The sequence below is a fragment of the Xylocopa sonorina genome, chromosome 8, assembly GCF_050948175.1.
Source record: "Xylocopa sonorina isolate GNS202 chromosome 8, iyXylSono1_principal, whole genome shotgun sequence".
Lineage (NCBI taxonomy): Eukaryota > Metazoa > Arthropoda > Insecta > Hymenoptera > Apidae > Xylocopa > Xylocopa sonorina.
In genome coordinates, this window is record NC_135200.1 from 10,631,283 (window position 1) to 10,659,271 (window position 27,989).

General features: G+C 41.7%; 2 protein-coding genes across 3 annotated transcripts; both read left to right on the forward strand.

Annotated features, from left to right (window-relative positions):
* Window positions 1–2,107: 2,107 nt before the first annotated feature.
* Window positions 2,108–15,607, forward strand: Sur (Sulfonylurea receptor). Of its 2 annotated transcripts, XM_076899084.1 has the most exons (31): window positions 2,109–2,263; window positions 3,946–4,230; window positions 6,894–7,154; window positions 7,313–7,415; window positions 8,623–8,850; window positions 9,014–9,199; window positions 9,280–9,426; window positions 9,490–9,690; window positions 9,771–9,908; window positions 9,993–10,155; window positions 10,246–10,424; window positions 10,491–10,622; window positions 10,684–10,921; window positions 11,027–11,132; window positions 11,208–11,469; window positions 11,550–11,687; window positions 11,768–12,010; window positions 12,078–12,319; window positions 12,392–12,457; window positions 12,532–12,639; window positions 12,711–12,805; window positions 12,877–13,100; window positions 13,161–13,385; window positions 13,462–13,643; window positions 13,802–13,973; window positions 14,055–14,292; window positions 14,360–14,487; window positions 14,554–14,741; window positions 14,819–14,922; window positions 14,992–15,188; window positions 15,298–15,607. In XM_076899084.1, the coding sequence occupies exons 2-31, from the start codon at window positions 4,010–4,012 to the stop codon at window positions 15,439–15,441; spliced, it is 5,259 nt and encodes a 1,752-aa protein (XP_076755199.1). In that variant the 5' UTR covers window positions 2,109–2,263; window positions 3,946–4,009; the 3' UTR covers window positions 15,442–15,607. The 2 variants fall into 2 exon arrangements, with proteins under 2 accessions (XP_076755198.1, XP_076755199.1); XM_076899083.1 differs by having other exon boundaries at window positions 2,108–2,263; window positions 13,802–14,292.
* Window positions 15,608–18,706: 3,099 nt separating this feature from the next.
* Window positions 18,707–27,313, forward strand: LOC143425873 (cGMP-dependent protein kinase 1). The gene is made up of 14 exons (XM_076898926.1): window positions 18,707–18,846; window positions 23,195–23,352; window positions 23,600–23,671; window positions 23,933–24,180; window positions 24,427–24,569; window positions 24,641–24,778; window positions 24,851–25,029; window positions 25,235–25,482; window positions 25,548–25,871; window positions 25,959–26,190; window positions 26,275–26,381; window positions 26,489–26,728; window positions 26,929–26,995; window positions 27,077–27,313. The coding sequence occupies exons 2-14, from the start codon at window positions 23,242–23,244 to the stop codon at window positions 27,170–27,172; spliced, it is 2,205 nt and encodes a 734-aa protein (XP_076755041.1). The 5' UTR covers window positions 18,707–18,846; window positions 23,195–23,241; the 3' UTR covers window positions 27,173–27,313.
* The last annotated feature ends 676 nt before the right edge of the window (window positions 27,314–27,989 follow it).

A 27,989-nucleotide genomic window follows, 5' to 3' on the forward strand; every position in this document is an offset into this window, starting at 1 on the left:
CTGCGAATCCCCCCTCAGAATAAAATAAAATGAAAACAAAAAAAACAAAAAATATGCTGAAGCGGGCGTGAGCATTCTTCGCGCCGAGGAGAGACGCAGGAGTGTCGAGCGTTTTACGTACACGCGCTTAGACGCGACGGAAATTCGACGACGAGAGATATCGATGAATCCGCGAGGAGAGAAAGCAGAAAAGTAAAAAATGAAAAAAAAAATTAATTAAAAGTATAAGAATTGAATATAACAAGATTAAAAGAAAAAAAAAACTTTAATCGAGAGAACAAGAATACGATCAACTCGAGACTTTAGTTGCAAAATACTGATAGGAGTACATACACGGGGTGTCGTACGGAACACCTTTATCATTGTCTGATTTGATGATATTTTGTAAGTCTGGACCAGTTGTTAGGTTCTTATTACTCCCATAGCGACTTCTTATGGCGTATTTTCTCTGTATATTGTCAATGTTTATTATTAAATATTTTTCAAATAAACCACCGTCTTTCAGTCTACCATTCCCTTCCACGCCGCAGCCGCGCCTCCGAGTCTCGTCTGCTCGAGAGAGAACGGAAAAGAGCCAAGAATCCACGATACTTTATTGCTTTATCTGGCCCAAAATAAAGAAGGGAATTTCATCAGAAACTTATCTCCTCTTCGCTTAAATAAACAAAAGGTGAAGATAACAGTTTTTTGCCTTCAAATATAGAACTCATCCGACGGCTCGCAGAATCTCCTCGTAGTCGATCGGTAATTTAATTATACCGGGGCCAAATACCTTTGATTGTGAAATCGGGAAAGAGTTCTGGGAGCCAAGAGCGCGGCCCGGAGGAATCCGCTTTTCTAGGACGGGGCTCGCGTTTCCGGTGAGAGAAGAGTCTGCTGCCAGAACGGAGCACCGAGATCTTGTTTTTCTTTTTCTTCGCCGGTGACTCATCGCGCACATGGAATTACCATTCGCTTCTCTGTGCGTTCGACATTCGACTCTCGGATCTGTCAGTAAGCCGCGGACCGTCAACCAGAAAGCACGCGTGCTACTCTTCAGCCGCGATTCACGCGCACGTGCGTGACCAGGAATACCGATTCGAAGCCGACAAGTGGTTCCTTCGCCGTTTCGGAACTCGAGCATCGGATGAACGCGAGCGTTGGGCAAGAGGGTACACCCTTCAGTCCCGTGCACGCTTTATACTCTTCAACACGCTATTTCTCAATCTTTTCTGTATTTTTTTTCTTTTTTTATTGCAAATCACCCACGCGAAATTTTGTGCTTTTTGAAGAAAATGATCTATTTGGAAATCGTATGGTATGGATTTACTTGAAAGCGTAGTAACGCATTTGCAATGTTTGAATAAGTTCTTAGCATTCATTATGAATTACTAAAGTATTATAGTTGCTGTAGAAATCTCGCATTATCTGTTCACGTACCGCTTCAATATAATCTTGTTGTTTCAAGTTTCAAATTAAATATGCGGTGACGTACCGCCAAAATCTAAAAAACTGCAGATTGCTATTTTAATCGAAAGTTCATGAATGAAACTCGCGTCGGTTATGAAAGGAATTTCATTTATTCGACGCAATAGTACTTTTACCAACAATTTACGTAACGCGAACAACTTTCAGTGCCTATTATATTTTATAATCGACGCGCCAAATCGAATCGTACGGAAACTTGAACCCAGCCTGAACGAACCACTTACAAGTATCCACTCGAAATCAGAAGCTGGTTAAGGAAAACTAGAGTTACGAAAAGGTATCGTTTCTAAGAAGAGAACGGGTCGAAAAATTCTACGAACACGTGATCATAAGACTATCCATTCGCGCGTGGATCCCAATTCTTACATCACAATAAGAACATTTCATGAAACGATGACGTACAAACTTGTCCAACGGAATATTGATCGTCCACACGCGCGTGGATCATCACGCGGTATCTAAAAAAAACCACTGCGCAAAAATTTCACACAACCGCAAAGAACGACGTTTCGAATTCAAGCAACTTGTCGAACAAAGTCGTTCTCGTGTTATCATTCATAACAGTGTTATCGATGAAATAACTTATAGCAAAAATACATAGTAAATTTGTTGAGAAGAAACGCGAGGGCGGAGGAGACACGTGCCCGGAAGCGGTTCCATCGGCCGAAGAAACGGAACTCGCTTGTAAATCATCGTTGGGACATTGTGACATAACAGAAACGCGGGGCGATGGAGTAGCCGTATTAATTATGGTAACGAGCCGCGTCGGAGAGATTCCGGCTGGGGACACGTAAGTGTTGTTACTTTACTTTGGAGCTTAGCATATCGCTTACTCGCGGCCGTGAATTTCAATTAAATCGTTTGCCCTGCCGCGATCGCGCCTCGATAAGAATGTTTCCGTGTCGACGCCTGCATTTCTCTCATCTCTTTTGCATTTCTGTACGATCAACCACGGCGAACTGAGGCGAACGCCGACAAATTAGTTTCACGACTATTGCAACCGTTCTCTAGATTCACGAGCATTATTCGTTCCGTGCTGTTCCTACCTACGCGGAAGGAAACTGAGTGTAAATAGAGCCTTCCTGTATGCTGGCAAAAATGTTAGTATAAATTATACAAGTATTCACTGTCCGCATACCTCCGCCAAAAAAATAGAAGAATACAATAAGGAAACTTTAGAGAAGGTAAATAAATTTTTCTCGTTATTGATATCCGCATAAAAGAGGAGAGATCAGAATGATGTAATTGGTATAGTTAAACAAGAATTTGTGGAGGAAAGAATGAGTAAATATTAGATACAGGAAAATATATTCTCCGACCGTGTATAAAACGTTCGTGTAAATGGAGTGTTTATTTTGTCGAGTATAAAAAGAAACGTGGTCGAGATCAAGATGAATGTAATATAGATATACATACATACTTTTTTCTGTTTCATCTAATGCGTAGGCGAACTTTAGCCGCGCGTCGCCTTGAGACTAATGAATTCTTTTAATGGGCTTCTCCTTGCACGAAACGCGCGCAGAAAGCTTAAAACGATCATTTAAACCATTGAGAGAATTGCTGGACGCAATTCCATTCAGCGTCCCTTATAGACCGACCGAAGTAACAGAATATTTATTCAACCGGCATATTAAATGAGAATTTGCATGAAAAGATTGCTTCATTAAATACCACTGATATGGACTCTGTTCTTATCACGTCGTTAACAAATTTATTTTTGGTATTTCCAACTATCTCCTTGCCAATTTCAATAAAGAGTGAGCAGATTGTTTGTCGAAAGATTGCTTTACCGAGTATCTTCTTTTATTGCGCTTTTTAGGAAATAGCGTCACGATATTTTTAATAATGATTTCACCAATCTTATCGTGATACGTAGAAGAATGAACAAAATATTGCAAAATCTTACTCGAATCTCGAATTTCATTTGCCAACGTTAAAGAATCTATTTTTGATGTTTCCAACGATAATTTTATTTCCGCGAATAGCGAACACGTGATATGAAAATGAACAGCTTTAACGACCTCACGCGAGAACGCACTTGATTCGAGCGGATTTTCGGATCGAACGCATCGAGAGCTGTTCGAGCTTAAGATATTTTCGACCGACGCAATGTCTGCCGGCGAAAAACGAGCTTCTGTGTTTTGGCGCTCGTCAGACTGAAGGTTGAAACCGCTTCTTGCCAGCGAATCTATCGTTACGTCACAGTGCGAACCGTGATAACAAACGAGCTATTCCCAGCTCCGTGATCCTTGCAAAATGCATTCGCCTCGGATTAAATAAAGCGCCCGACTTCCCGTGTAAAGTGAGCACTCGAAGACAATATAAGCGGATTATGTAAAAGCTGAGTTAAACAGATTCTCTGAGAAAACTTTCAAACGAGAAGTCTATGAAAATAGCAAATATTTGTGGAACGGTTCTTATTACTTTTCTTGCAAGAAGAAGAAGAAGCTTCAGATCTTAAAGAATAAACAATTTTAGGTGATTACCAAAGGAATGCTTCGAGGCAAATCTCTCAAAGTCCTTCCTCACAAATGTGAGCAGAATGGAGTTCTGCAAAAGCCAGAGATTTCTCCGTATTCTTCCAAGATCCATGAGCCGCGTGGTGTGGACCTGGCGAACGCAGAACGGCACGAGCATCCGGTTCACCGAGGACGACCCCACCGAGGAGTGCCTCGTCGAGCTCGTCGACATCTGCGTTCCCGTGTTCGCGATCCTCGTTTCGTCCATCGTCATTCTCAAGTACAAGTGCAGCGAGCAACCGAAGTAAGCCCGCCGTATAAACGACGGAACTCGACTGAGATTTCAATTTCGCGTTGGATGCTCGATCTTTGACCTATCAGGAGATTTACCTTGATCGATGGAAATAATTATCGACGCGCGAGCAGGAAGGAATACTCGGAGCTTGAAAGTAACTTTCTACGCAATGAGTATCACGGAACTCGATGACTTTTAGCATCGTTTAATGGGAGTCTAATAAAAGTAGTCGTGATTTATTCGTTTACGCGCATTATTTTGCGGTCGCAGGGATTTAGCTTGATTATAGTGATCGTAGAACTGATATCAGGCTCCGTAAACGGTACGATTCGGTTATTCGAGAAGGTTTGGTGCAACTCCACTTATCTGAACTCGGGAAACAGGTAGTTTATGTTGTAAGAGTTTATTCCTCGTTATTTATGGCTTGTTTGCTGTAATAATGGCGCAGTTCCTGAGTTGTACGGGCAAAAAGAACGACAAAACTATTCTGCGAACGAAACGAAACTTTTCCTACAAAACTGTTAAGTTGACAGTTATATTCACCATTGTAACCTCATCTTCTAATCATACTTACTTTAATTGAAAATTCTTATTTGCTCAATTTCAAGTAGATAGCTCTCAATAAAAAATATCTGAAGCTCTATCGAAGAAAATGGCGCTCGACAGTAGATCAAACGGTAGTAGTCAGACGCTAGCCCCAGTTAACCGAGCGGTCACTGAAATTTCGCTCCAATGAATGAAATTCAGCCCCAATGACGTGTGCTGTTGGTTTGAGGAAAACGTGCACCAAATATTTAATTGCATTTAAGTAGCTAGGCTTGGCCATCGTCAATTGAAGCGTCTTTCAATTAAACGAAGTGTTTCACGTTTGGGATGGCCCATGATTCAGAAAGGTCCGCGCTCTATTTGTACAATTTGTTTCAATTAATGCGGTAAAACTTCATCGCTACGCTTGACCTTCCCTACGAAGAATTCTACATAGTCCATTGCTTTTTAACCGTAAAGATCGTTCGCTATGCTCGGGGATCTTTTCCAGAACGTCAAGCTGAATGAAAGACCGTCGATTTTTAATGGATCGATCTCCGTCTTGGGAGTTCCGTCGATTATTTACCCATGTTAAACAGATGTAACCTTATCCTGTTCGTAGAAGCAACGCTGGAGCCATAAAACTTTCACGTGGTTCCCAGACTACACGTATTCGTCACTTCCATTGTCCCTCGCTCGTTCTACAAGTCGAAAACGTACCGACGAGACTTAGTAACTTTTAGAATTTTTCTTGGTACCACACGTATCGCGTTGCTAATGGTTTACTTTCCAAAGGAGTGACTTTAAGTAGTTATATCTCGATGCAAAGTAAATTAGCTTTGGATAATGGCAGCGTGAATCGTTCAAGGATGAGACAGAGTTAGCAATTCCGCTAAAGAATCAAGTAGTACGCGAGGACTCCTACTCTCCCACTTTTGAGCAGGAAATATATATAGAAAAATTATTATTTCCGTCAGCACGATACCCACTGGTTCTCATCCGCTAATAAAATTGTCACCAGTTCTAAATTCATTAACATACACGCGCATATATATAAACACGTCTACCTCAACGTCGCATACATTAACGAATACGATTCTCGACTGCAATTCACTATAGCTTCATTCTCAGAAAAACACAGCCGCTTATTCTTAACTATCATTACGTCTTCATTCCACGCGTTAATATGAAACGCGAAATAAACGTGTGCACATTTATGCGCGTACGAAGTAAGATTAAGCAACCTGTAATTACGCAGTCGTTAAACGCGAGCATACGAAATAACTTGCAAAAAGATCATTTCGCGCAAGAACGCATACGCGATACTTGTGGGGACAAAAACTAAGAAATGAGACATGTGTACGAGCCATAATCTTAAATGGAAACATCAACACCCCTGTTGGCCGCGCGAGGCGAGGATTAAACGGACAGTAGGAAGGCTCGGATTAATTGCTGGAATAATTTATTACACGTACTCCCGTCAGGGTGCTGGCACACCTACGTGTACAACGTTTCATGGCTCACGTCACGTCGCCTGTTCAAGGAATCCCAATTAACTCGAAAAGACGCGCGTTCACGGTTTATCTTCGTTCGTACGCTGATAAATCAGTACCGATTCTCATCGCTCGAACTGGATCAAACTTTCCCGATGGAACGATTAATCCGCGGATTAAGCCGTGGAAAATGCCAAGGGGCGGCGAGTCGATTGGACAGGGTTGAACGAGTCCGTGAAAGTAAATTATTTATAGGGTATTCGAAGAAAAAATGGCTCGATCTTTGGCAAAAATTGGTATTTCTACTTGGCCAAGGTGGTGATTATAGAGCACCTAATTTGTTGGACGGTTGACTTTATTACCGTTTAGACGGACTTTGATCGATTTCGTTCGGAAACTGAATCAGTACGGGATCTTGCTCGATTATTTGCAATTTATTTATTGGAACCGTGGTTCGTTTTCTTATAATTGAAGGTTTATCGAAGATCGGTCGATCGCGCGAGTAAATGGGATCGAGGATCGTAAATAAGCTTGGTACTTCCACCTGGACACGTTGAATCTTGAAATTTCTCTCCGTCTTATTGCGGTTTATAATTGAAATCTCGGTTGATAGAGAGCAGAAATTACACTTGTTTAACGTTCCGTTTCGTTTAGAGATCGCAGAAAGCTGCTTCCATTTCACACAACCAGATCGGTGCTGTGCATGGCAGTGTTGATGGTGCTTTTCCTCGAATCATGCGAATCCTTCCTCACGTCCATTTCGTATTCCTCGATCCTCGCCATCCTGGCCGTTCTCTGTTGCTGGATCCTCCACCGTGGAACTGAAATTAGAGACGGGCTCGGAACCGCCGTTTCCGTTGGTATTTTCGCCACGATGGCCTTGTCGCGGACATGGAAATTTATGCACTTCTCCAGGTTCGTTTTCTCCAGATTAATTACTAATTTCCTCTTCTTTCAGAATATTCACGAGAGAAGAATTATAAGAAAATTCTTCAAAAATATATTTTTTAACTATTTTTATATCGCATGAATTTCCGAGTGCTCGCAATAATTATCGAATGTAATTAATTTAGATATGGCCTGAGCATCGAACACGTTCGATACACGACCGCAGCCACTGTCGCCGTTCTCTGCAGTCTTCTCGCTGTTTTGGATTCTTATCCACTCTATCTCATGGTAAATTGCTTGTTACTTTAATTAAATACAATAAGAGCGTGAGAACGAGAAACTGGTTGCGAGAAAATGGTGTTCGCAGGATATGGAAGGTAAAATTATCGAAACGTTTTAAATCACGTTTTAAATCACAGGTAAATACCACTTCCATACAGAGGGGCATTGAACGCTTTAGTCGTTTCGGGTAGAAAATCACACTGTTAATGCTTGTCCAGTTATTATATCAAGTGTAACGGGAACGAGAACGTAATTTATAATAGATTCACCTCGGCTATAATCTTATAATCCTATCTGGTTAATCCATCAGACACGTTAGCTTATGAGCCGGGTGTTTCTTACGAGCGAGCGTAGAGCCGCGAATTAGCGACACAGCGTTACAACCTTATCGAGTACCAGCCAGCTAGTGCCGGAACCCGAGTGCAAACATTTGTTTTACATTTACTCAGCTTGTTTGCATAATATTGCTTATTATCGTAGCATGTAGCGTCACTCAGGCTTATCGAGTGCCACCACGAACACTTATCCACCTCGATGCTCCGAGCTGGCATCGCGAAAACGGCTACCGCCGCGGTACTCGCCTCATTTTTCCTCGCGGCCATGAAAGCCAAATAAATCGCCCGCCACGCGGTGAATGTTTCCGTACCCGCTACGATCCAAATGAAATAATCAAACTCCGAAACAATCGACACGTCACGATGTCTAAATCAATTTCAAATTCGGACGCATTGTCCAAACATCGAGGCTCGTACTACGTGGAAAGAAAATCAGAAACGTGCGTCAGAAGTTATATTTTAACGTTCTTTCGGCACATTTCTGTGAATTGCCGTGAACTTTTATTTTTTTTATCAATCACTGATAATAAAAGGCAGAGTAAATCCGTCGAATTGTGCAAAATTTCTGAATATGGAATTTGGAAAAAATTCTACAGCCACGGTGATCCGTTTTATTTTTTCGATTGGCTTCATTTCGATGAATTAAAGTACACATCGCGCGTAAAAGGGTTACGAGCGATCCCAGTTTAAGCCTGTAAGTGGTCTTCCGATATCAGGCGAGACTGGACTCCATAACTGCGCTCAGCTCGAAATATATTTCGCGCGTGCATGCTGGCTCCTTGACCCAGTGAAAACAAGTGGGCTGATGCATGCAAATAGACCGCGTCTGGACGCGCCGCCTCGAATAATAAGTCCCCTACGATTTTCGCCCTGTTTAGACGCGAATGAGGAGGAGGTACTTGGTCAAACGAGGGGCACAACGTAAAACGGTGTACAGACACACGGAGGCGCCGTTTCTCGACAGAATCACCTTCCATTGGGTGATCGACCTGCTGTCCAAGGGATACGGCACGCCCCTGGACAAGCAGGACCTTGGCCAACTTCCCGAGGAAGAGACCACTGGGAGGCAGTTTGAGAAGTTTCGAAAGATTTACGAGGAACATAGGGTAATTCTACTTAAACGAGGATTAAATGAATTAAGAAGCGGTCTTCCAAGTTCCTTCGATCTCAATATTCTCTTATTTTTAATGGAAATGTGTCGAAAGCGAGCCAAGGGTTGTGACAGGGTTGATGCAAAAGAAATTCAGAGTGTATCTCTGACCTTTATAGGCGAGAACGAACAAGTTGCATCTTTGGCGATGCTTCTGGAAAAGGATATGGCGTCCCTTCGCTATAGGAGGGTTGCTCAAGCTACTAGGGGATGCTGCAACTCTTGTGGGTCCAATGGCAATTTCGAAAATTCTCGACTACGTCTCTGCCTCCCAAAATGGAACGGCAAATCATCAAACTTCCATGGTGTCTAATCATTTCTAGTAATTTGTCAGTAAGAAACAAAATACTGATATATCATACGAAAGTATTATGGAACGTTTCAGGGAGCTATGAAATTTTCTGAAATCATACAAAATGGCTACTTCCTCGGTCTATTGATGTTCTTCGTCGCGTTATTGCAAAGCACTCTGAGCCAGGCCTCCACTCACATCCTCTGCGTCGAAGGAATCCGCTTGAAGACTGCTCTTCAGGTACACTTGAAACCTCCGAAATAGGAGCCATCGGTAACCACCGCGATCAATTTAAAATTGCAGGCGCTGTTGTACGGTAAAGCTCTGCGTTTGTGCTCGTGGAGCATCGACGAGGAAGAGAAGCCACCGGACAAGGAAAAGGAACAAAGCAGGCACCAGCAATCGTCCGATATCGGAACGCTGGCCAACCTGATATCGGAAGACGTTTATAATGTGATGAGCTTCTTTTGGATTGGACATTACACTTGGGCAATTCCATTGAAGGTAGACAAATATGTATGAATAAAATAATTCCGGGTTCTATCGATCTCTACAATTGCTAACATTGTAGACGTTCATTCCAGATCGCTGCGATCATTTTTCTGCTCTACACGAAATTAGGTGTAAGCGCAATTATTGGTGCACTCTGTTGCATACTGACGGTAACGCCGTTGCAATTGGTGCTTGGGAAGAAAATGTCGGAGAACTCTAAATCAGTCGCTGTAGGTTAATATTCTTTCATTTATTCGCTGTTTAACAAGTGTAAAGGGTTTCTAATGGGAGTAGAACTTTTATTCCTTATGTAGAAAAGCAGCGACGCTAGATTGCGTTTGGTCAACGAAATTTTTCAAGGAACGAGGCTGGTGAAACTCAGAGCTTGGGAACATATTTTTGAGGAGAAGATACGGAAAATTAGAGGCGATGAGTTGAAAATGCTGGATAAAGATTCCTTCTATTGGACACTTATCAGTCAGTTCGACTTTTGAATCAATTCGAATAAAATAGTGAATCACATAATCATTAAAAATACTAATTGAGGAACCGCTTCTTCATTATCAGACTTTCTCACCCACGCCTCCTCGGTGTTAACAACACTTTTCACATTCGGCGCTTACTTTTATCTCGAGGCCAGAAGTCTCGACGCTGGGAACGTTTTTGCGAGTTTGGCTCTATTCTCCCAGCTCACAGTACCACTTCTCATCTTTCCCGTGATGATACCGATCATCATCAATGCTATGGTAACTAAAATCGTCTAATTGCCATCATAATCTCCTTTGTACGCCTCTCAAACGAATACCTTTCAGATTTCCACGAACAGAATAGAAGAATTCCTTCAACTTCCGGAAATCCACAACGTTTTACCAGATTCTGTTGACGGAGATCAAGATGACGCCGGAAGCGGACGGTCGCGAACCAATTCCATCGACGAGACCACTGTAAGTACTTCGAAGCGCGTTAAAATTGTTTGAAAATCGTTTGAATTAAATATTCTACAAGATGGACGCGATGGACACACACGATACGCCCACTTTTGGATCTTTGGATAATATCAGGGAAGACGAAGAGGATGGACAATCCTGTGGCTTGAGAGGCTATAAATTGGACATGGACTCCTCCATGGATACAGTGTTCGAAAAGGACTCGGAAGTTCCGGTGCTCAAGATGAAATCCTGTGGTTTTTCTTGGGGCACGGATGAGAGTCTGTTATCTATATCTAATTTGAGTATTCAACGTGGTAATTTCGATTTTCATTACGACGATAAACCATATCAGTTTTCAAATAATCATCTCTTTAATTTATATGAAACTCGAGAAATAAGCGGAGATCGACAACTTTCAGGTCAGCTGACTTTAATCGTTGGAAAAACAGGAAGTGGAAAAACGTCTTTGCTGTTAGGGATGTTAGGAGAGATTCAGAGGATAACAGGATCGATCGAATGGGCTAAGTGAGTTAAAAGTTCCATTGAGATTTTGACTATCTTCTCATGTTAGTAATTAACAAATGAATCCCTTTGGAACAGAGGTTCTAAGATCGCATACGTAGCCCAGAAACCCTGGCTCTTAAATACCACTTTGAGAGACAACATCCTTTTCGGATCACCGTACAAATTAAGAAGGTACAGAAGCGTATTGAAAGCCTGCGCTCTGCAGCCAGACGTAGACATACTTCCGGGTCGTGACTTCACGAGGATAGGAGAGAAGGGTATAAATTTAAGTGGTGGCCAGAAACAGAGGGTGACCATAGCCAGGGCGTTCTACAGCGACGCGGATGTCGTAATAATGGTTTGTTGAATCTATTATTAATTAAACAATCGCCAAATATATTCAAATAATAAATATTAATATCATATTAATATTTTCAGGATGATCCATTGTCCGCTCTGGATCATCAAGTTGGCCAACAGATTTTCGATCAAGGAATCCGGAAATTGCTACTCAGAAGCGGGCGCACAGTGATTATGGTTACTCATCGTCTGGAGTTACTTTCTACTGCCCATCAAGTATAACAATTGATACAATGCAGTTAGCTATAATTTATAATGACTTTAAATTCCAAATTTTACACAAATATGATTCGAAGGTTATCGTTATGGACGGATGTCGAATACGAGCAATGGGTACAAAATCAGCAATCGAGGATTCTGATCCAGAACTGGCGATAGAATGGAGAAAATCAACGACAAGGCAAGAAAAGGGACAGTATGTCCATAGAACTGCTAAAGACAGATGGTCCTTGATCAGACTGGTGTCTAGAATTGGCACTAATGTGAAGAAGAAGCTACCCGAGGATGGATCGTGGATCACTGATCAAGATGCTCACGTGGTAAATCACTATTTAATTCTGTACATCTTTTCAGCCGACTTTCGACGTACTAAGTGTTCTTTAATAGAATCCTCCAGGCTTTGTGCCGTTGAGAAGGCGTAGAGCTACTCTTTACGGATCGAGATACTTGGCCCACGATTTAACGGATCTTCCAGTGCTCACAGAAGAGTGGAACGTTGCGAAGAAACCATTAAAATTGCATCGAAATACGACCAGATCGACCAGTCTTCAGCCTCAGAGGCAACCACCGCCTGTTCTTCGGCAGAGTAGCACACCAACTATCCTTGAGAGTCAATACGTTGCTCCCAGGTGTGTAAATATCAAAATTTTACAAATTACTTCTTTTATGGACAATTTTAAAAATTGTATACTCCTTTTTAGGAAAAGAAACAATACCTTCGACAGTGGACAAAGGGCCAGTGTTTTTAGACAGATATTCTCTGGCGGGTTGGTTAAACATTTTAATTTTATTTCTTGTCTACATAAAAGAAGTAATTTCTATTTTTTATTCGTTGTCGTAGAATTATTAGTTCACATCCTGATGAAATCTCACTAAACGGAGATAAAGGAGTTCTTCGAAAACTAATACCGCCGAACACCAGCAGGCAAATGCACTACAGTATCAAGAAGTATGAACAAATCACTACTCTTTATGGATAATATGGTACCTTCCTTTACTTAGATAGTTTCGTGTATTTAGGACTAATCAAGATCAAGAGAATGATTCCTTTCCTGTTAAACGACTGTTATCGATAGAATCCAGAGGAACCGCGGAATCAGATGAAATCGAAGGAAGTTCGTATTCATTCCAGAGAGAAACGTGGTTTAAAAAAAGAAAGCGAATAAAAAAACTATTCTTTTTTTAGAAGACTGTGAGACAGAGGAACCAGAGGAATCGCAATACGAGGATAAGAGTGGAATAGTAACCAGAATGGTTCTTTGCGATTACATCAAAGCTGGAGGCTGGATACCAGGGCTAATTTACACAACAGTGGCAGTGTTCTGTCAAGTCCTTCGCGTTTACATCGATCTGTGGTTAAGTCGATGGACAGATGAAGGCGCCGTAAATTTCACTCAGGGAACCCAAAATGTAATTATATATATTTTTTCGCCAACTGTCCAAACTAGTAATAACTTTTTTCTCCTATAGCAAACCATGTACTACTTCAGCGTGTACATCACTCTTTCGCTGATCTTTATACTCTTGTCCTTCGTATGCAATATGAGTGGTCAGTGGACAGGCGCGAGAGCAAGAAGAAAACTGCACGAAGAAGCTGTGTCTAGACTTCTTCGAGTGCCAATGACGTTCTGCGATTGCAATCCTGTTGGAAAAATTTTGAACAGGTTCAGCGCCGATATTGGTGTCATCGACAAGGTTGATATTCAATTAAAAAATCAATCGATCGATGGAGGGTATAAAATTTTACAGTTGTTTCTCAATTTGTTTGAAGAAAATATCCATGTCGATCCAAAGACTGACGTTTTTCGTTCTGCTCTGCGGCTCCGCGATGATAGTGAACGTTATCATCTCGCCGTGGTTCCTCATCGCTGCTGCACCCACGTGTGCAGCTTATTATCTCGTTCAAAGGTTTTACAGACGCAGTGCTAAACACTTGCAGAGATTAGATGGAAGGTATGATACCATTTGTAACTCAAATGTTATTTTTTTTTATAGAACGAAGGTACACTTGAATAAAAGACGATTCAAAGACCTTAAGCTGAACTAAATCATTTTTATGCAAATTTTTCTAAAAATTTTCATTCTTAGAAACATTAATTTATCATTTTTAGCACTCGATGGCCGATCACAACTCACTTCTCCGAGACACTCTGCGGACTAGCGACAGTAAGAGCTTTCAAGCACGAGAATCGTTTCATGGACCAAACCATGGAGTACCTAGACTCCAACACGAACGCGTTTCTCCTCCTAAACTCCAGCAGCCGGTGGCTAGGCATCGCTCTAGTAGGAAACCTAGCCCAGCTAAAACTAAAACTAATTTTCCACCCGACTGTTTCGCTGGCTCTAACCGTAAACACTTTTCAGGACTACCTGGGCGCTGTGATAGTGGGTTCTGCGACTTTCACCGCCTTAATCTCCGCGGAACTGTATCCAAATCGCGTGACGCCTGCTCTGGTTGGCCTGGCGATCAATTACACCCTCCTCGTACCAATTTACTTAAACTGGGTGGTGAAATTCACTGCGGAGACAGAGATGTACTTAGGCAGCGTGGCTAGAATCTCAGCGTACAGATACGCCCCTGCTGAGCATTTCCAACAAAATGGTATCTCAATCTTTCCTCTTAATTCCCGTTCTTTTTTTCACGAGGATTGTTCGATAAATTTTTCTAGGATCCCAAGTACCTGACAATTGGCCCAACAAGGGTGGAATTATTTTCGACAACGTTTCCCTGAGGTACGATTCCCAAAGAGAATCAGTGATCTCGAATCTAACCCTGAAGATTCCAGCGGGCCAAAAGGTGAGGTTTTTAGAGAAATGTAAAAAATGAAGGAGACTTCTGGTTTTACAAAATTATGGTACACAGATTGGAATTTGCGGAAGAACCGGAAGCGGCAAATCTTCCACAGTAATGGCGCTCTTTCGACTACTTGACATCACGCAGGGTAGTATATCGATCGATGGATTAGACGTTCGACAAATTCCTTTGGAAGTCCTTCGCTCGAGACTTTCAGCCATTCCTCAGGACGTGATTATGTTCAGCGGTACTATTAGGTACTCTCTGCTTCTCTCTTATCTTTTGAAAATGTCTCTTGAAAGTAGCGATAAGATATAAACGTGATCTATTACAGAGAAAATTTGGATCCTCTGTCGGAGCACGAAGACCAAGAATTGTGGAACGCCTTGGAGGTGGCGCAAATTAAGGATGTCGTGGCTTCGCATCCTGAAGGACTCAGTAAGAGAATTCTTCTAATTTTAACTTTATTATCAGTTCCAAGTAAATGTCATCTTTTTATTGGAACAGATTTCGAAGTGAAAGAAGGGGGCGAAAACTTCTCTTCCGGTCAGCTACAGCTGCTCTGCATGGCGCGCGCGATTCTCCGGAAGTCATCGATCGTCGTTCTCGACGAGGCTACCAGTGCGCTCGACTCAACCACAGAGAAGAACCTCTTGAGAGCGGTTTCAACCGCTTTTAAGAACAGAACCGTGATCGCTATCGCGGTAACATGACTTTTTCATTTAACATTCTCGAAATATATATCTCTTGCTGCAATAGGCGTATCAATTTTGTCCCTTTTCATTGGACACGTTCGCTGGTTTCGTTTTTCAGCATCGAGTGTCGGCACTGTTGGACTGTGATCGAATAATCGTTTTCCATGAGGGTAAAATCGTCGAGGATGGATCGCCAAGAGATCTAATGCAACGACAAGGTGGATTCTTCGCGAATATGCTTAAATCCAACGAGGAAAATTAAGGGAACGATAGTAAGATCAATGGAGTTGAAAGACTGGAATAGAAGAACATATCCGATATGTTTGTCCGCGCAAAGTATTTATTTTTTATGTAACGACGATGAAATATTTTTGTAAATATTTCAAATATGTATTATATATTCGATGATCGTTGATCGATCCAAGATACGTTTCGCTTGTTCTTTGTTCGTGCTAATTAACAATATGTGTACATTATTAAGAAAAGTTTACTTTTTATATATCCACCCTATTATAAGAAAAAAATAATTTCTACTTTTGATAACTCCATTTTCATTCTTATAGATAAGAATAGAAATTATCTACATATTTAATTTCAGAAAATAAACAACCTCTCTTCTATATCCTCCGTTATTGACACACAAATATACTTTCACCATTCAATTTTGATATCCATTTTTATCTGTACCACTACACATGTGTACTTCTCTCTTGACTCGATCTTCGCGTGCTTTTATCGTTAACGATACGCGCGCTACATGCACGTATATTGACAAATCATTAATTTCAGAGAGCAAGAAAAACATTCAACCGAAGATTAATTATAAATTCACTTGTTTTAGTTCACGTTAACATTTATATCGCGTTACGTAAAACATGAAATGTCGTTCACTATTTCAGTATCAATATCACTGATCCTGTGTATTCAAAAGTATCTTAACGTTTCCTTTCAATAATTTTAGATTTCATCAGTTTCACATCAATTTATTAGTGGAAAAAAGATTGAAGTGCAAGTACAACCAACAAAGATTGTACTGTACCAATGCTACTAAACGTAAAGGATTAAGAGTATCTCTCCGGAGATTAAGACTAATACTTTAATACCTACAGGATACAGTCAAACAAAAATTGAAATATCTCAGATTCATCACTTATACATATAGAATTCGATTAATCGATCCTTAAGAAAGGTAACTTTCTTAAAAAAAAATACTCTACTCTCGTTACACAATCGAAAGCGAGGAAGCACAAACGAACGAGCCGTCCATGGCAATTAAAACTCGCTTCCAGTCCACGTACCTATCAACGAAACGTATCTCTTAATCAGATCGATGAAATCGAATGGAAATGTACTTTCCCGGGACATTTTGGCGGCGCTATCGATCCCAGCCAGTCCACGTGGAGCCTAATACGTAACAGACGCCGCTGACGGCTTCTATCGCCGCTCGGATAAGGTACAAAACGTTAATAATTACCGATGCCCCCACTGTCTTATACGCGACAGAAAAGTAGCGCGTGTTTTTCAGCTAGTGGCATTGAGACCGGCCTGTCGATAACACCGCGAGCCCGCGAGCGAAAGTCAATCGAATTCGCGCTACGCACGGCTTCCATCGATTGCTCTCGATCGTCGCTCCTCTCGTTCGAATCCAGTCCTCGTCCCCTCTGGCCGTCATGTCGACGAACGATCGAAACCCCTTCGAGTACCACGTTTTCCGCGTTCAATGACGGACAGCGGATTCGCCGATTTTCCCTGGTACCGATTCGCGAAAGTCGACTCGCGCCCGTCCAACGAGCAAGTGCGCGTGAAAAATGAAAGCGCGAGCTACCGCGTATCGCGTTTAGAGGCGAAGGCTTTCTAATTAACCGTGATTAATCGAACCGTCCGAGATCGTCCCTGTCAACGAACAATGAATCTCGAAAGTGGTTTGTTCTCCGCGAACAACTGGTGTCCAGCTGTCCTCTGAAATTTGCCAAACGTGAAGCGATCCCAGGTATACGTGTCCCGCAGAAGAGCGTCGGAAGGAGCTTTCAGACGTGAGTACTCGCCCCTCCTCGTTCGATCGCGGCACGTTGTTTACCTGTTTGCCGATCGTGCAGTCGAAATCGTCGGCGGGACCAGCCGCGATCTCGACTCGCGATTAGATCGAGGCGATTCGGAGCATTCCTCGTTCACGTGTCTCGCGGATATTTCGTGTGCCACGTTTTGGATCCATTCGATAACGAGTGGTATCGTCGCCCAGTATACGCCGATGAAATGGATCGCGAATTGCTTTACCTGCACGATGATTCATCCTGGACGGTTTATCGTAAGTTTTATACGCAAGCTGCCCGGTTACTTGGACGAGCTCTCGTGATTTACGAGCACACAGTCGTCGTGGAAATATTGCCGAGCTCTCTCTCCCGTCCGATGATTAGTCAAAAGAGTCGACAGTTTTTCTCGGAACAGCTGTTTCATCGCTGTCGGAAATGTCTGTCGAGCTCGAAAGAAAGCGAACGTAGGAAAAAAAGGAACACACGATAGACGATAAAACCAAGTGGGCCGATAACAGACACCGGTTCCGTGATAAGGAAATAGAAAATAAGAAAATGGCTAGATAGCGTTCGCCCTAAACGCACGGTGGTTGATAATTGCATAAAGATTTATAGTCAAATTATATACTTTAAATGACAACTGTTGCTCGTAATATGTAATTACGTTCTATTTGTTCGCCAACTCGAGTACGTCAATTTCTTGCGATAGCCGATTGACGTAATTTTGAGCAATTAATAAATTTGCGTTCGATTGCTCACTTAATGGTATCGATAGAAACGTCAACTGAGTCGAGTCGTACAGTAAACGTTATTGAAATCATTTTTTATCGCTGTTATTGCTAAACGAGCGTATCGCAACAAGATACAGTAATTAAGGTACGGTGATAAATGAAAATAAAATATGAAAATGCCTCTCGGTTATGGATATTAACATATGTTAGAATTATTACTTGATAATATGTGATAATCGTACAAATTCGGTCTCAGCGAGCCAGGTTATCGCAAGAAAAATTATCTGCACAATAAATGGGACAACAATGGAAGGAAATCGCGCGATGCCATTATTACAAGGCCATCTTTTTGCATAAGCCTCGAGTAAAGGACGAACGAAAACCCGAACATATTGTTATGTTACAGTAATCTAGCTTCGGACTAGAATCGCGGCTGCCACGTAACGCGATGCAACAAATGAAATTGCATAAGGGAGCCGCTCGAACGATTGCGCAAGGGTGTACACGAAAGTGCCGTTTATTCTTTTCCATCGTTCGGTTGGAATTTCAGGAAGAGCGCGACGGTTACCAAACCAACCGAAAAGGAAACAGGCCGCGCGCCGACCTTATTAATGAGAGGAGAATAGAACGCATTAGATAAGGCACAGTCGTGCGTGTACCTGCCTGTTGACACTGCGTCTCTTTGTTATCGGCTAGATAAGATTTCTGCGTCTTTGTCGAACTTGAGACATCAGTTTTATGCGCGAATTCAACGAGTGCAGCTGATCGTTCCACCGAAAACCGTGCCCCGAGAGCCCGACACACCCCTTTTAACCGGTGACAGAGCTAATTTCATTGGATTACCCGCCGGCCCGTGGTCAAGTTCCTACGTTCCTTCGATCACGTTCCCCGCGTTAAATCTGAAAGGTGAGTCACGAAAATCGAACGGCAGCCTGCGAGATGGGCCTGCGTCGAGCCGCGTCGTCGTGATCGCACGCGGCGAACGTCGATCGAAACTATTTTCGCTAAACCGGCGAAACTCTATCCTAGACAGGTAACCGGCTTTATCTCGATGATCCAATCGATCACCTAGGGAAAAGACATTGATCGGCAGATAAAATCGCGAGCCGATAGTGGTCGCGCGAAGTCTGATTGCAGCCGGGTGAGATCGTAGACGTGCGCAGATAAGGACTACCACGGTCCTACCTTGCATAGTGTCACGAGAAACAAATATCGCGTTGGGTTAGGTAATTCCACTGTGCAATTAAACGTTTACGGGAGCAGAATGTTTTCGCGAACAGCAGCCGAGAAGAAGGAGCACGGCGAATCGTCTCCCGCTTAATACCAATTCGAGAGCACAGTAGAAAAGATACGCTTAGCCGGGGGTGTTTTCCTGCGAAACACGTCGGTTTGCCTACGGTCGTTTCGCACCGCGATAACGCGGTCAGGCGATAAAAAGTAAACGGGGTAATTAAATTAAAGGAAAATCAAACACGATAACGGGACGAAAATATTGGCGGAGCGTAAAAATAGCCGCCGAGTGTTTAATAAGCGAGAGGTCGAGCCGTGAGTGACGTCTCGAGAGTGAGAATGAGCATATAGAAGCACGTGTAAAACGATTCCAATTAAGGAACGCTCGTTTCAAACCATCTTTTATTGACGCAGATCGCCTTAATTTCGCGATCGCCACGGAAACTTGTAAACGAGAGTGAAACACCAGCAGACATTTTATGCAGCGATTCTACTCCTAGCAACGATGCTTTTACAGATGTCCAATTAAAGATATCTACATGCGTCTTTCGATAGAGGAAATAATGTCATCTTCCATGGGTTAAGTTCTAAATATTCGTACGAAGACGTCGTTAATGGTATCATCGATGCTGCGAATGGAATATTTAAGAGATCGTTTCGGTCAATATAAAATATTTATCGTCGATACACAAGGCTACGGCTAATTTAAACGTACTCGTGACACATCAGTTTCAGAGAAACGGTGTAAAGGTTCGGTGGAAAGAACACATTCGGTTCCCGAATTTGGTCGACGGTGTCTCACGTGGAACAGTTGTCAAACAGAACGTATGTCGTTGCAATTATCTACTACTCGAACGAAATACAAATTCCTTGCCCTAAAGGCATAACAATTTCACAAATTCTTCATGTTTAAAATATTTCCAAAATACCCGAATATCAATGTTAGCATTACTTATTTCATTGTCGTTGACTCATTTCTACCAATATTATCATCAGCCGCTACGATATACTAATGCGAACAGTCAAGCCTTCGGTCATTAGAACGTGCAACTTGCGAATTTAAATCAACTACCTCACAAACACCCTTACTAGTAAAAGTAGACTATCGTCGTGTGCAAATAAATTTATCAATAGTATTTACCATTGCTCGCAGACCTTCGCTTTCTATTAAAACCACTGCTGTAACTAATTTGTGCTACTTGTCAGCATCTATTCTGCAATTATTTCCGCTTTTTCACATACATATATGTGGCGTCACATGTTTAGGAGCATATCACGTAATGAAATAAAATACAATGTGATCAGTATTTTAATTTCGAATAATTCTTGTGGATCGATAAAGGAGGTCTTTGAAAAGGACTTTCTAGGACGTCTGCAATTCCAATTAGAATTCCGCGTTTCGAGCGACGTCGAACATGGAAGATCCTAATCCCCCATAATCGAAGCAATCATCGCGAAATAATAGCCCCATTGTGGGAAAATAAGGAATTGTTTGAATCGCTTCTTCGTCTCTACTTGCAATTAAATCGCGATCAACGATCGCATGCCTCTCATTCCGCGCGTTTAACGAGCTACATTTGTTCGAGCATTGTGCAAGGAAAATTACGAAACGCGGACGCGCGTCCTCGCGGAGGAACGTCCTCGTGATTACGTAAAAAAAGAAGAAAAAAAGAAAAAAACCGCGCACGCAGACACGTGTACAGGAGACCGGTGAAACCCGGAAACAATCGCCAGAAAAGAGAATAAAAAACAAAAGGGAAGAAACAAACGGCTTCGACGTTTTTTCCTTCGTGTCGACCCTTTCGTAGTTTAATACGAGAAAGACTCGAATATACTAGCAAGGTACGGTAATCGAACGCTTCATACCTTGAATTATGTTATATAACAAGATATTTTTTTTAGTGAAAATGTTTAATTAAAGTATTTTGGGTTCAATGTTCATAGAACATTTAGAATGATTTAATTATCTCTTATCGAGTCTTTGATTGTAAAAAATTGTATTATAATGCAATTATCGATTTGAACCCGTGTACGACTGCAGCAGAATACAAATTGATAGATTTTTCGCCTTTTTTATTAATACGTACCGTGAAGGGGTCAATTACACGGGGATCAAACTACACAGGAAGCATTCCGCGAAACGAACGCAACGTAGTTAGATGGGATCGCGTCGGAAAGGAACGATTTTCCATTTTCTCGCTGGTTTACCGCTCGTTTCGAAGCGTCACAGGTACTCACGTGAGCTCTCCCGAACAACTTTCGATGGTAATCTCTTTCGTTTCGCGTTGTTTACCGCGTTCCTCTGCCGATCTCTTCGAGTCATCAACTGGACGGAACTGTTCCGTGATAATCTCTTTTGATATATGACAGGAAAGTCGTGGCAACGCGAATAATGTCTCTATAATGGCCGAGCACGTGACTCTTACAAAACTTGATGTTTACAGAGATCCATATTTTGAATTATAGATTGATTTTTTAGATAATCATGATCACCGAAGGGTACTTTCAAAAATACTTAGCCAGTGCCTCAGTTGTACCGGGCAAACACGCTACGAACACCATTCAGACTGATCCTCCTCGCACGATCTAATCAAACATCCTTATCATTCTCTTAACATTGCATAAACTGACTTCATCTCTGCAACAAGGCCATCATTTCAACGTAGTCCTCCCTCGTATTCACATAGTCGTATTCGCGAATCAATTAATTTCGATAAAACCTAACATGTTTGTCTTATCGAACAAATTCTTGTTTTTCGAAGAATCGATCTGGACTCGCTTCTGATTGATTCGTTCATTCCCTTGCTCATTCGTCGCTCACTCTATCATATTTAGACATAATACATTTTCATTCTATTCGATTTCATCCTAAATCCTACGGAATTAATCGACTGCTATTACAAAGCCTGGATTATCGAGTAAACACTTGACTTCCAGAGAGCGCGAATTAATTTGCCTCCGTTCGTTGCACTGTAACCACGCGACAAAACTGGAGAACGGTGTCGTTATATCTGCACGCTCCGCAGGAGGAGCCGTCTAATATTTCGCAAGGGTGCAACTTTTTCGCTTGCCATGCGCAACCATGGCGAACGAAGATGAGAAAGGTGATCGCGATATCGTTGCAAGCTACGATATCACCGATTTAAGCCTTATTAAGCCCAGCCTATGAGTCGACGGTTCTTGATACGACTCGAAAATAAGCAAGTTCGATTACGTAAAGGAATTTTGCTCGAATATCTCTGAACAGTTTGTCCAAGTATTCGCAAGTAATACGACCACGCACAGTTGGACGCACTCGTCAACTTCTTTTCTCTTTTGTACCAGAGACTCGACGATAGACGACGGTTGATGGTAAAGCATTCGCGATGTTCGTTCTCGAGACAACAATGAAATCGGATCGGCATTCATACGGAAATTTTTCAGCAACCATACCAGCGTACGAATAGCGAGCTATCGCGTTGCGGAACGAGAATATATTCATCGTGAGAACGTGCTAATGTATTGTGACGTCAGCGCGTAATATATCGAGCATTATTAGCATAAGCATGTGACCAAGAGCTGGGGCCACGTGCTCGCGATCACCTCACGTAGGAACGTTTGTCTGGCGGTGTTTTCCTCGCGCATCGACCACCTCGACGACAGATCTCGCGGACGAGACGAGGAAAGGAGGTCGCGCGACTGTCGGGAATGAACTTTTAATTGAAATTCGTTACGCTTCGCGAGTAATCTACGAAATAAGGAAAACAGCTGGTAGGATCGTCAGCAGAAATATTGTGGACGCTCGAATCCGTCCGCGATGTTGACGATTTTCGCAACAAAGGACGTGGTAGAGAAACGCTCGCGAGTATTACCAGCGGAAACGATAAGCGGTCTTATCTCGATTAGCAGCGAGGAATTCGACCGGATTAAACGGCCATCTTGATTTGACGCGACGATCGCAGAGATAATATTTACATTCGAATTGCACGTGTACAAGTTTCGCGAAAAGTTGGAAGGAAATTTGTTTTCTGCGCCTGTGTTTCAGGAGTCAAGAGAGTGTGCTTCCGACATGCGCTGGACGAAGAAAGTGTGATGAGATTCTCGTGCTTCCCGAAGCCAAGTATCCTCGGACAGAGGGGGAGCATTAATCTCACCCCTCTGCCGGGGAGCGACGAGTCGAATGGTGTGGCGGGTGTAACCGCGGTGAGCAACGAATTTCACGAAACCATCGTCCATGTTCAGTCACGGACAGTTCACGAACAATAAATCATTTTTTTCTTTTTTTTCTAATTATCTGTATCGCTTTAAGAACAATTGAACTGAAAGTATAATCTTAGTTATTATTGATTGAACATGAACGATAAAACTCAATAAAAATGTCCACTTTGAATAAAGGGAAAATTTTGATAGAGCCCTATAAAAATACCCCATATTTTTTCATATTTTATAGAACGGAAATACGAAGAGTCCAGTAGTAACGAGCTATAAAGAATCTGGTGAACCAGATCTGTCTCATGGTGTGGTGAGTATCTAATAATATTGTTCCAATTAAGTGAAGTAGGTCAGTTTGCAAGTTAACAAACGTTAACTTATGCCGGACATAAATAATTCGATGTGTCGATTCAATCATAGCTACACAAAATTAATACACCATCAAATTTCTTCAACTTCTTCAAACTTCTTCTTTAAATAAATTAATTTCAATAAAAAATAGCACGTTAAAAAAAGGCACTAAGAAATCATTAAACTAGAAAAAATTATTTGCTTATTTGCTCTGTTCTAGATACGTCCTCTACCCAGTGGTATAGTTTCAAATGGAACCGGGCCACCCGTGCACACCAGCGGAAAGGGGAAGGCGCCACCGCCACCTCAACCGAATTGCAATCACCTTCCGACACATCACGAGGACGAACAGGAACATGCCAGGACGTCGGATGGTTCCGACCAGCCCGCGAATCCCAGAGGCGGTGTTCTGGGCAGGGCCCCGACGCCACCCACCGCGCCAACCCCTGTTTACGAAAAAGACGCAAAGTAATACCTGGGAAACAAACAGAACCAATTTCGAAGAATAAATTAAGAGTTCAATCTAAAAACCGTCTAGTTTTATTATTAAAAATTTGACAATGTCGTCAACGATAACAGCCTTGCAAAGTGAATTATGCAAAACTGTTAGGAAGTTCTTAATCTCCGATTGAGACGTACATCTTAAAAATCAATGGTGCTGGTAGATTTTTGAACGGTATTGTATTAACAGACACACATTTTTCGTCCTTATAGAAGCAAACGACAGATTATGAGAGCTATTTTGGAGAACGAATTCCTCGGTAACCTTGAAGAGTATCAGGTGGAAGCGCTAGTTTCCGCCATGTACCCCAAACAGATACCTCCGAGTACCTTAGTGATTCGCGAAGGCGACATGGGTAACTGTCTATTTTTCATCGTAGATATACCAATATCGCTTTGTGTCTTATTTTAAAAATTAATATTTCAGGATCGCATCTGTACGTGTCTGCGGAAGGAGAGTTCGATATCTACCAGGGTAATACGTTTCAAAGAAGTTTCGGACCCGGTGTCGCGTTTGGGGAAATTGCTTTGTTGTACAACACCAAGAGACTTCGATCCATCAGTGGTGAATAATAATTACATTGTTGAATAATTAATAATTTTATCTACGTTTAAACGTGCAACATTTAATTTTCAGTGAAAAAGGGTGGAAAGGTATGGGTGCTCGACAGATCCGTGTTTCTCACTGTGATGATGAGAACTGCCCAAGAAAGACTGGATGGAAACATTCGATTCCTTCGACAAGTGTCCGTTCTCCAAAAGCTACCCGAGCCCAAGGACCACGTCCTCGCTAAGATTTCTGACCTTCTTCGCGTAGTAAGTCCACTTTATATTTTTAACAATCGTCCATAGTAACGAAAATATTGATTGCATCAATTAACATGGCACGCGTAATTTTTATTGTAAACATAGAAAGTGTGTTAAATTCACTAAACAAAAAATTATACAATAATATTTTCCAACACCTCATGTGCACATTGAGTATTATTATGAAAGGAAGAAACATGTGCTTTCTTGATAGGAATTCTACCCTGCCGGAGCGAAGATCCTTCGCCAAGGTGAGAAGGGCGAAAAATTTTTCATAATCAGCGGTGGAAACGTTAGAATTACCAAAGACACCGAGAATGGTGGCGAGGAGGAGTTGGTCGTTCTTGGGAAAGGACAATATTTCGGGGAAAAAGCCCTGTACGATGATTCCGGTGAAAACCGACGACACGCAAATGCAATTGCGCTTACGCCTGGTGTCGAATGCTTGACATTAGATCGAAAGTGAGTACACATCTTTGAAATAGTCCAACAGAGAAAGAGGAAATATTTATTGACTTAATTTACAGTTCTTTCTTAAATTACTTGGGTGGGCTTGACGAAATACGTAACAAGGACTGGCTAGCAGAGTACGAGAAACAAAAACGATCCCTGACGCTAAAGAAATGGACCCACGAGTACTCGAGCGTCACTTTGGCTGATTTGGAAACCAGAGGCACGCTCGGAGTTGGTGGATTTGGTCGCGTGGATTTGGTCACCCTAAAGTCGGACTCTGAGAAGAGTTTCGCGTTGAAGAAACTGAAGAAAAAAGTGATGGTCGAGCAACAGCAACAGGAACACGTATTGAATGAAAAATACATCATGCAAGCCTGCGATTCTCCATTCATATGCAAGTCAGTATACAAACGAAGTTCATATTTAAACGATATTAATCACATAATATAAATTTTTTTACAATAATCTTGATTTTTTAAATTTAGACTGTATCAAACTTATAAGGACAGTAAATACGTATACTTCCTGATGGAAGTCTGTCTTGGTGGGGACGTATGGACGACCCTCCAAAAAAGACGATTCTTTGATGACGCGACCGCGCAATTCATGGTCGGCTGTGTGGTGGAGGCCCTCGACCATCTTCATTCGATGACTATCGTCTATCGTGATTTAAAGCCCGAAAATCTTATGTTGGATTCGCGTGGATACTTAAAACTAGTCAGTTCGACACCTTTTAGCAAGAACAATTTGAAGAATCTACCTTTCCTCTGAGATAAAGACAATAATGTGGATTTCTTTTAGGTTGACTTCGGTTTCAGTAAAAAAATCGGACCTCACAAAACGTGGACATTTGCTGGTACGCCCGAGTACGTGGCACCAGAGATTATTCTGAATAAGGGACACGACAGGTAGTTAATTAAAAATATCGACCTTCTGCTTTGTTAGTGGGGCGGTTGCGCTTTTCCAATGTTATTTAAAAATATAAAATTGTAAGATACGTTTAATTCATTTAAAGGGCGGTGGATTACTGGGCTCTCGGAATTCTAACTCACGAGTTGCTTTTCGGTAAGCCACCCTTCCGAGGCTCCGATCACATGTCTATTTACAATAAAATTCTGAAGGGTATCGAGGTAGTCGGAGTACCTAGTTCCATCAGCAGGCACGCGGGCAGTCTCATAAAAAAACTTCTTCGTCTGAATCCGTCGGAACGTCTTGGATACCAAAGAAATGGCATTCAGGATATCCGAGACCATAAGTGAGTTATTTATACCTACTAATCGGTGAATATTTATACGCGAAATGGACATTTATAGAAAGTAAACAACAAATTATGATGTCTAATCAAAGTTGGCTGTATCCTAATGTCTACATGAACATCCACAATTCAATTATGAGTATCGAAATGTGTTTAACAAATAAACACAAGTTTTTAACAAGGTAATTCTATTTATGCAGATGGTTTCACGGATTCAATTGGCAAGGATTACAAAAGCTAACTTTGCCAGCACCAATCGTTCCAATGGTAAGATTAATATTTGTATATACTATTCGCAAAAATATCTTAATATCCCTAATAAACCATCAAATTTTTCCGAAATTTTAGGTACAAAACGAGGTCGACACGAGGAATTTCGAAAGATACCCCCCTGATCGTAACGTACCACCAGACGAGTTCTCCGGATGGGACGCGAATTTCTAAGTGGAAATGTCAACCAGTAATCAGCCACGCGTGGATTGCCTATTAAACCAACACGATGCTAGATGGTCATCGATAACAATCTGTGGCGGCACAATTTTGTCGTTCATACAAAAAATCTCAAAATACACATTTTACACGAAAGTATAATTATTGTACATCGCAACTGATACTAACTACCAATTTATTTTCCTCCTTGCTAGCCTTAATGAACAGTACCCTTTTGCTAAGTATGCGCACGTCGTATCACACCACAAATTGTCACTAATACGCGCGTAGCTTAAGACTTACGGAAGCATAGGGAGATAAAAAGAGAAATACTTTCAACAACCGTCGTATGATACAAATGTATCGATAGTAGAGAGATTACTTGTTATCTCTAATCCATTTGGATATCAACGATGAATAGTTTCCTATTTTTGTTTCCTACTAACTGACCTACTTTTTAACGATTAGACTGTAATTAAGTAGCGATTTGTATGAAATATTCCGAACACGTAGAACGATTCGAAAGTGAACCAAAAGATACTCTACGACCACAATAAATCTAATGTTACCAATTAATAATAAATTTATACACAAGTTGCTAATACGTTGTAACTTTATTACTCTCCATTTCTCTCCATTTCTCTCCATTTCTCTCCATTTCTCTCTGATCAAATTCCATTAAAAATAAAATACATTACAACCACAAATGGCATCTCAGATAACTACCCTCTCGCAAAAAATCGCACAGTGTAGACCTTCGATATCGTCATATCAAATACATCCATTCAGTGACGAATCAGTAGTGCGGTCATGCAAGATAAGATCAATACAG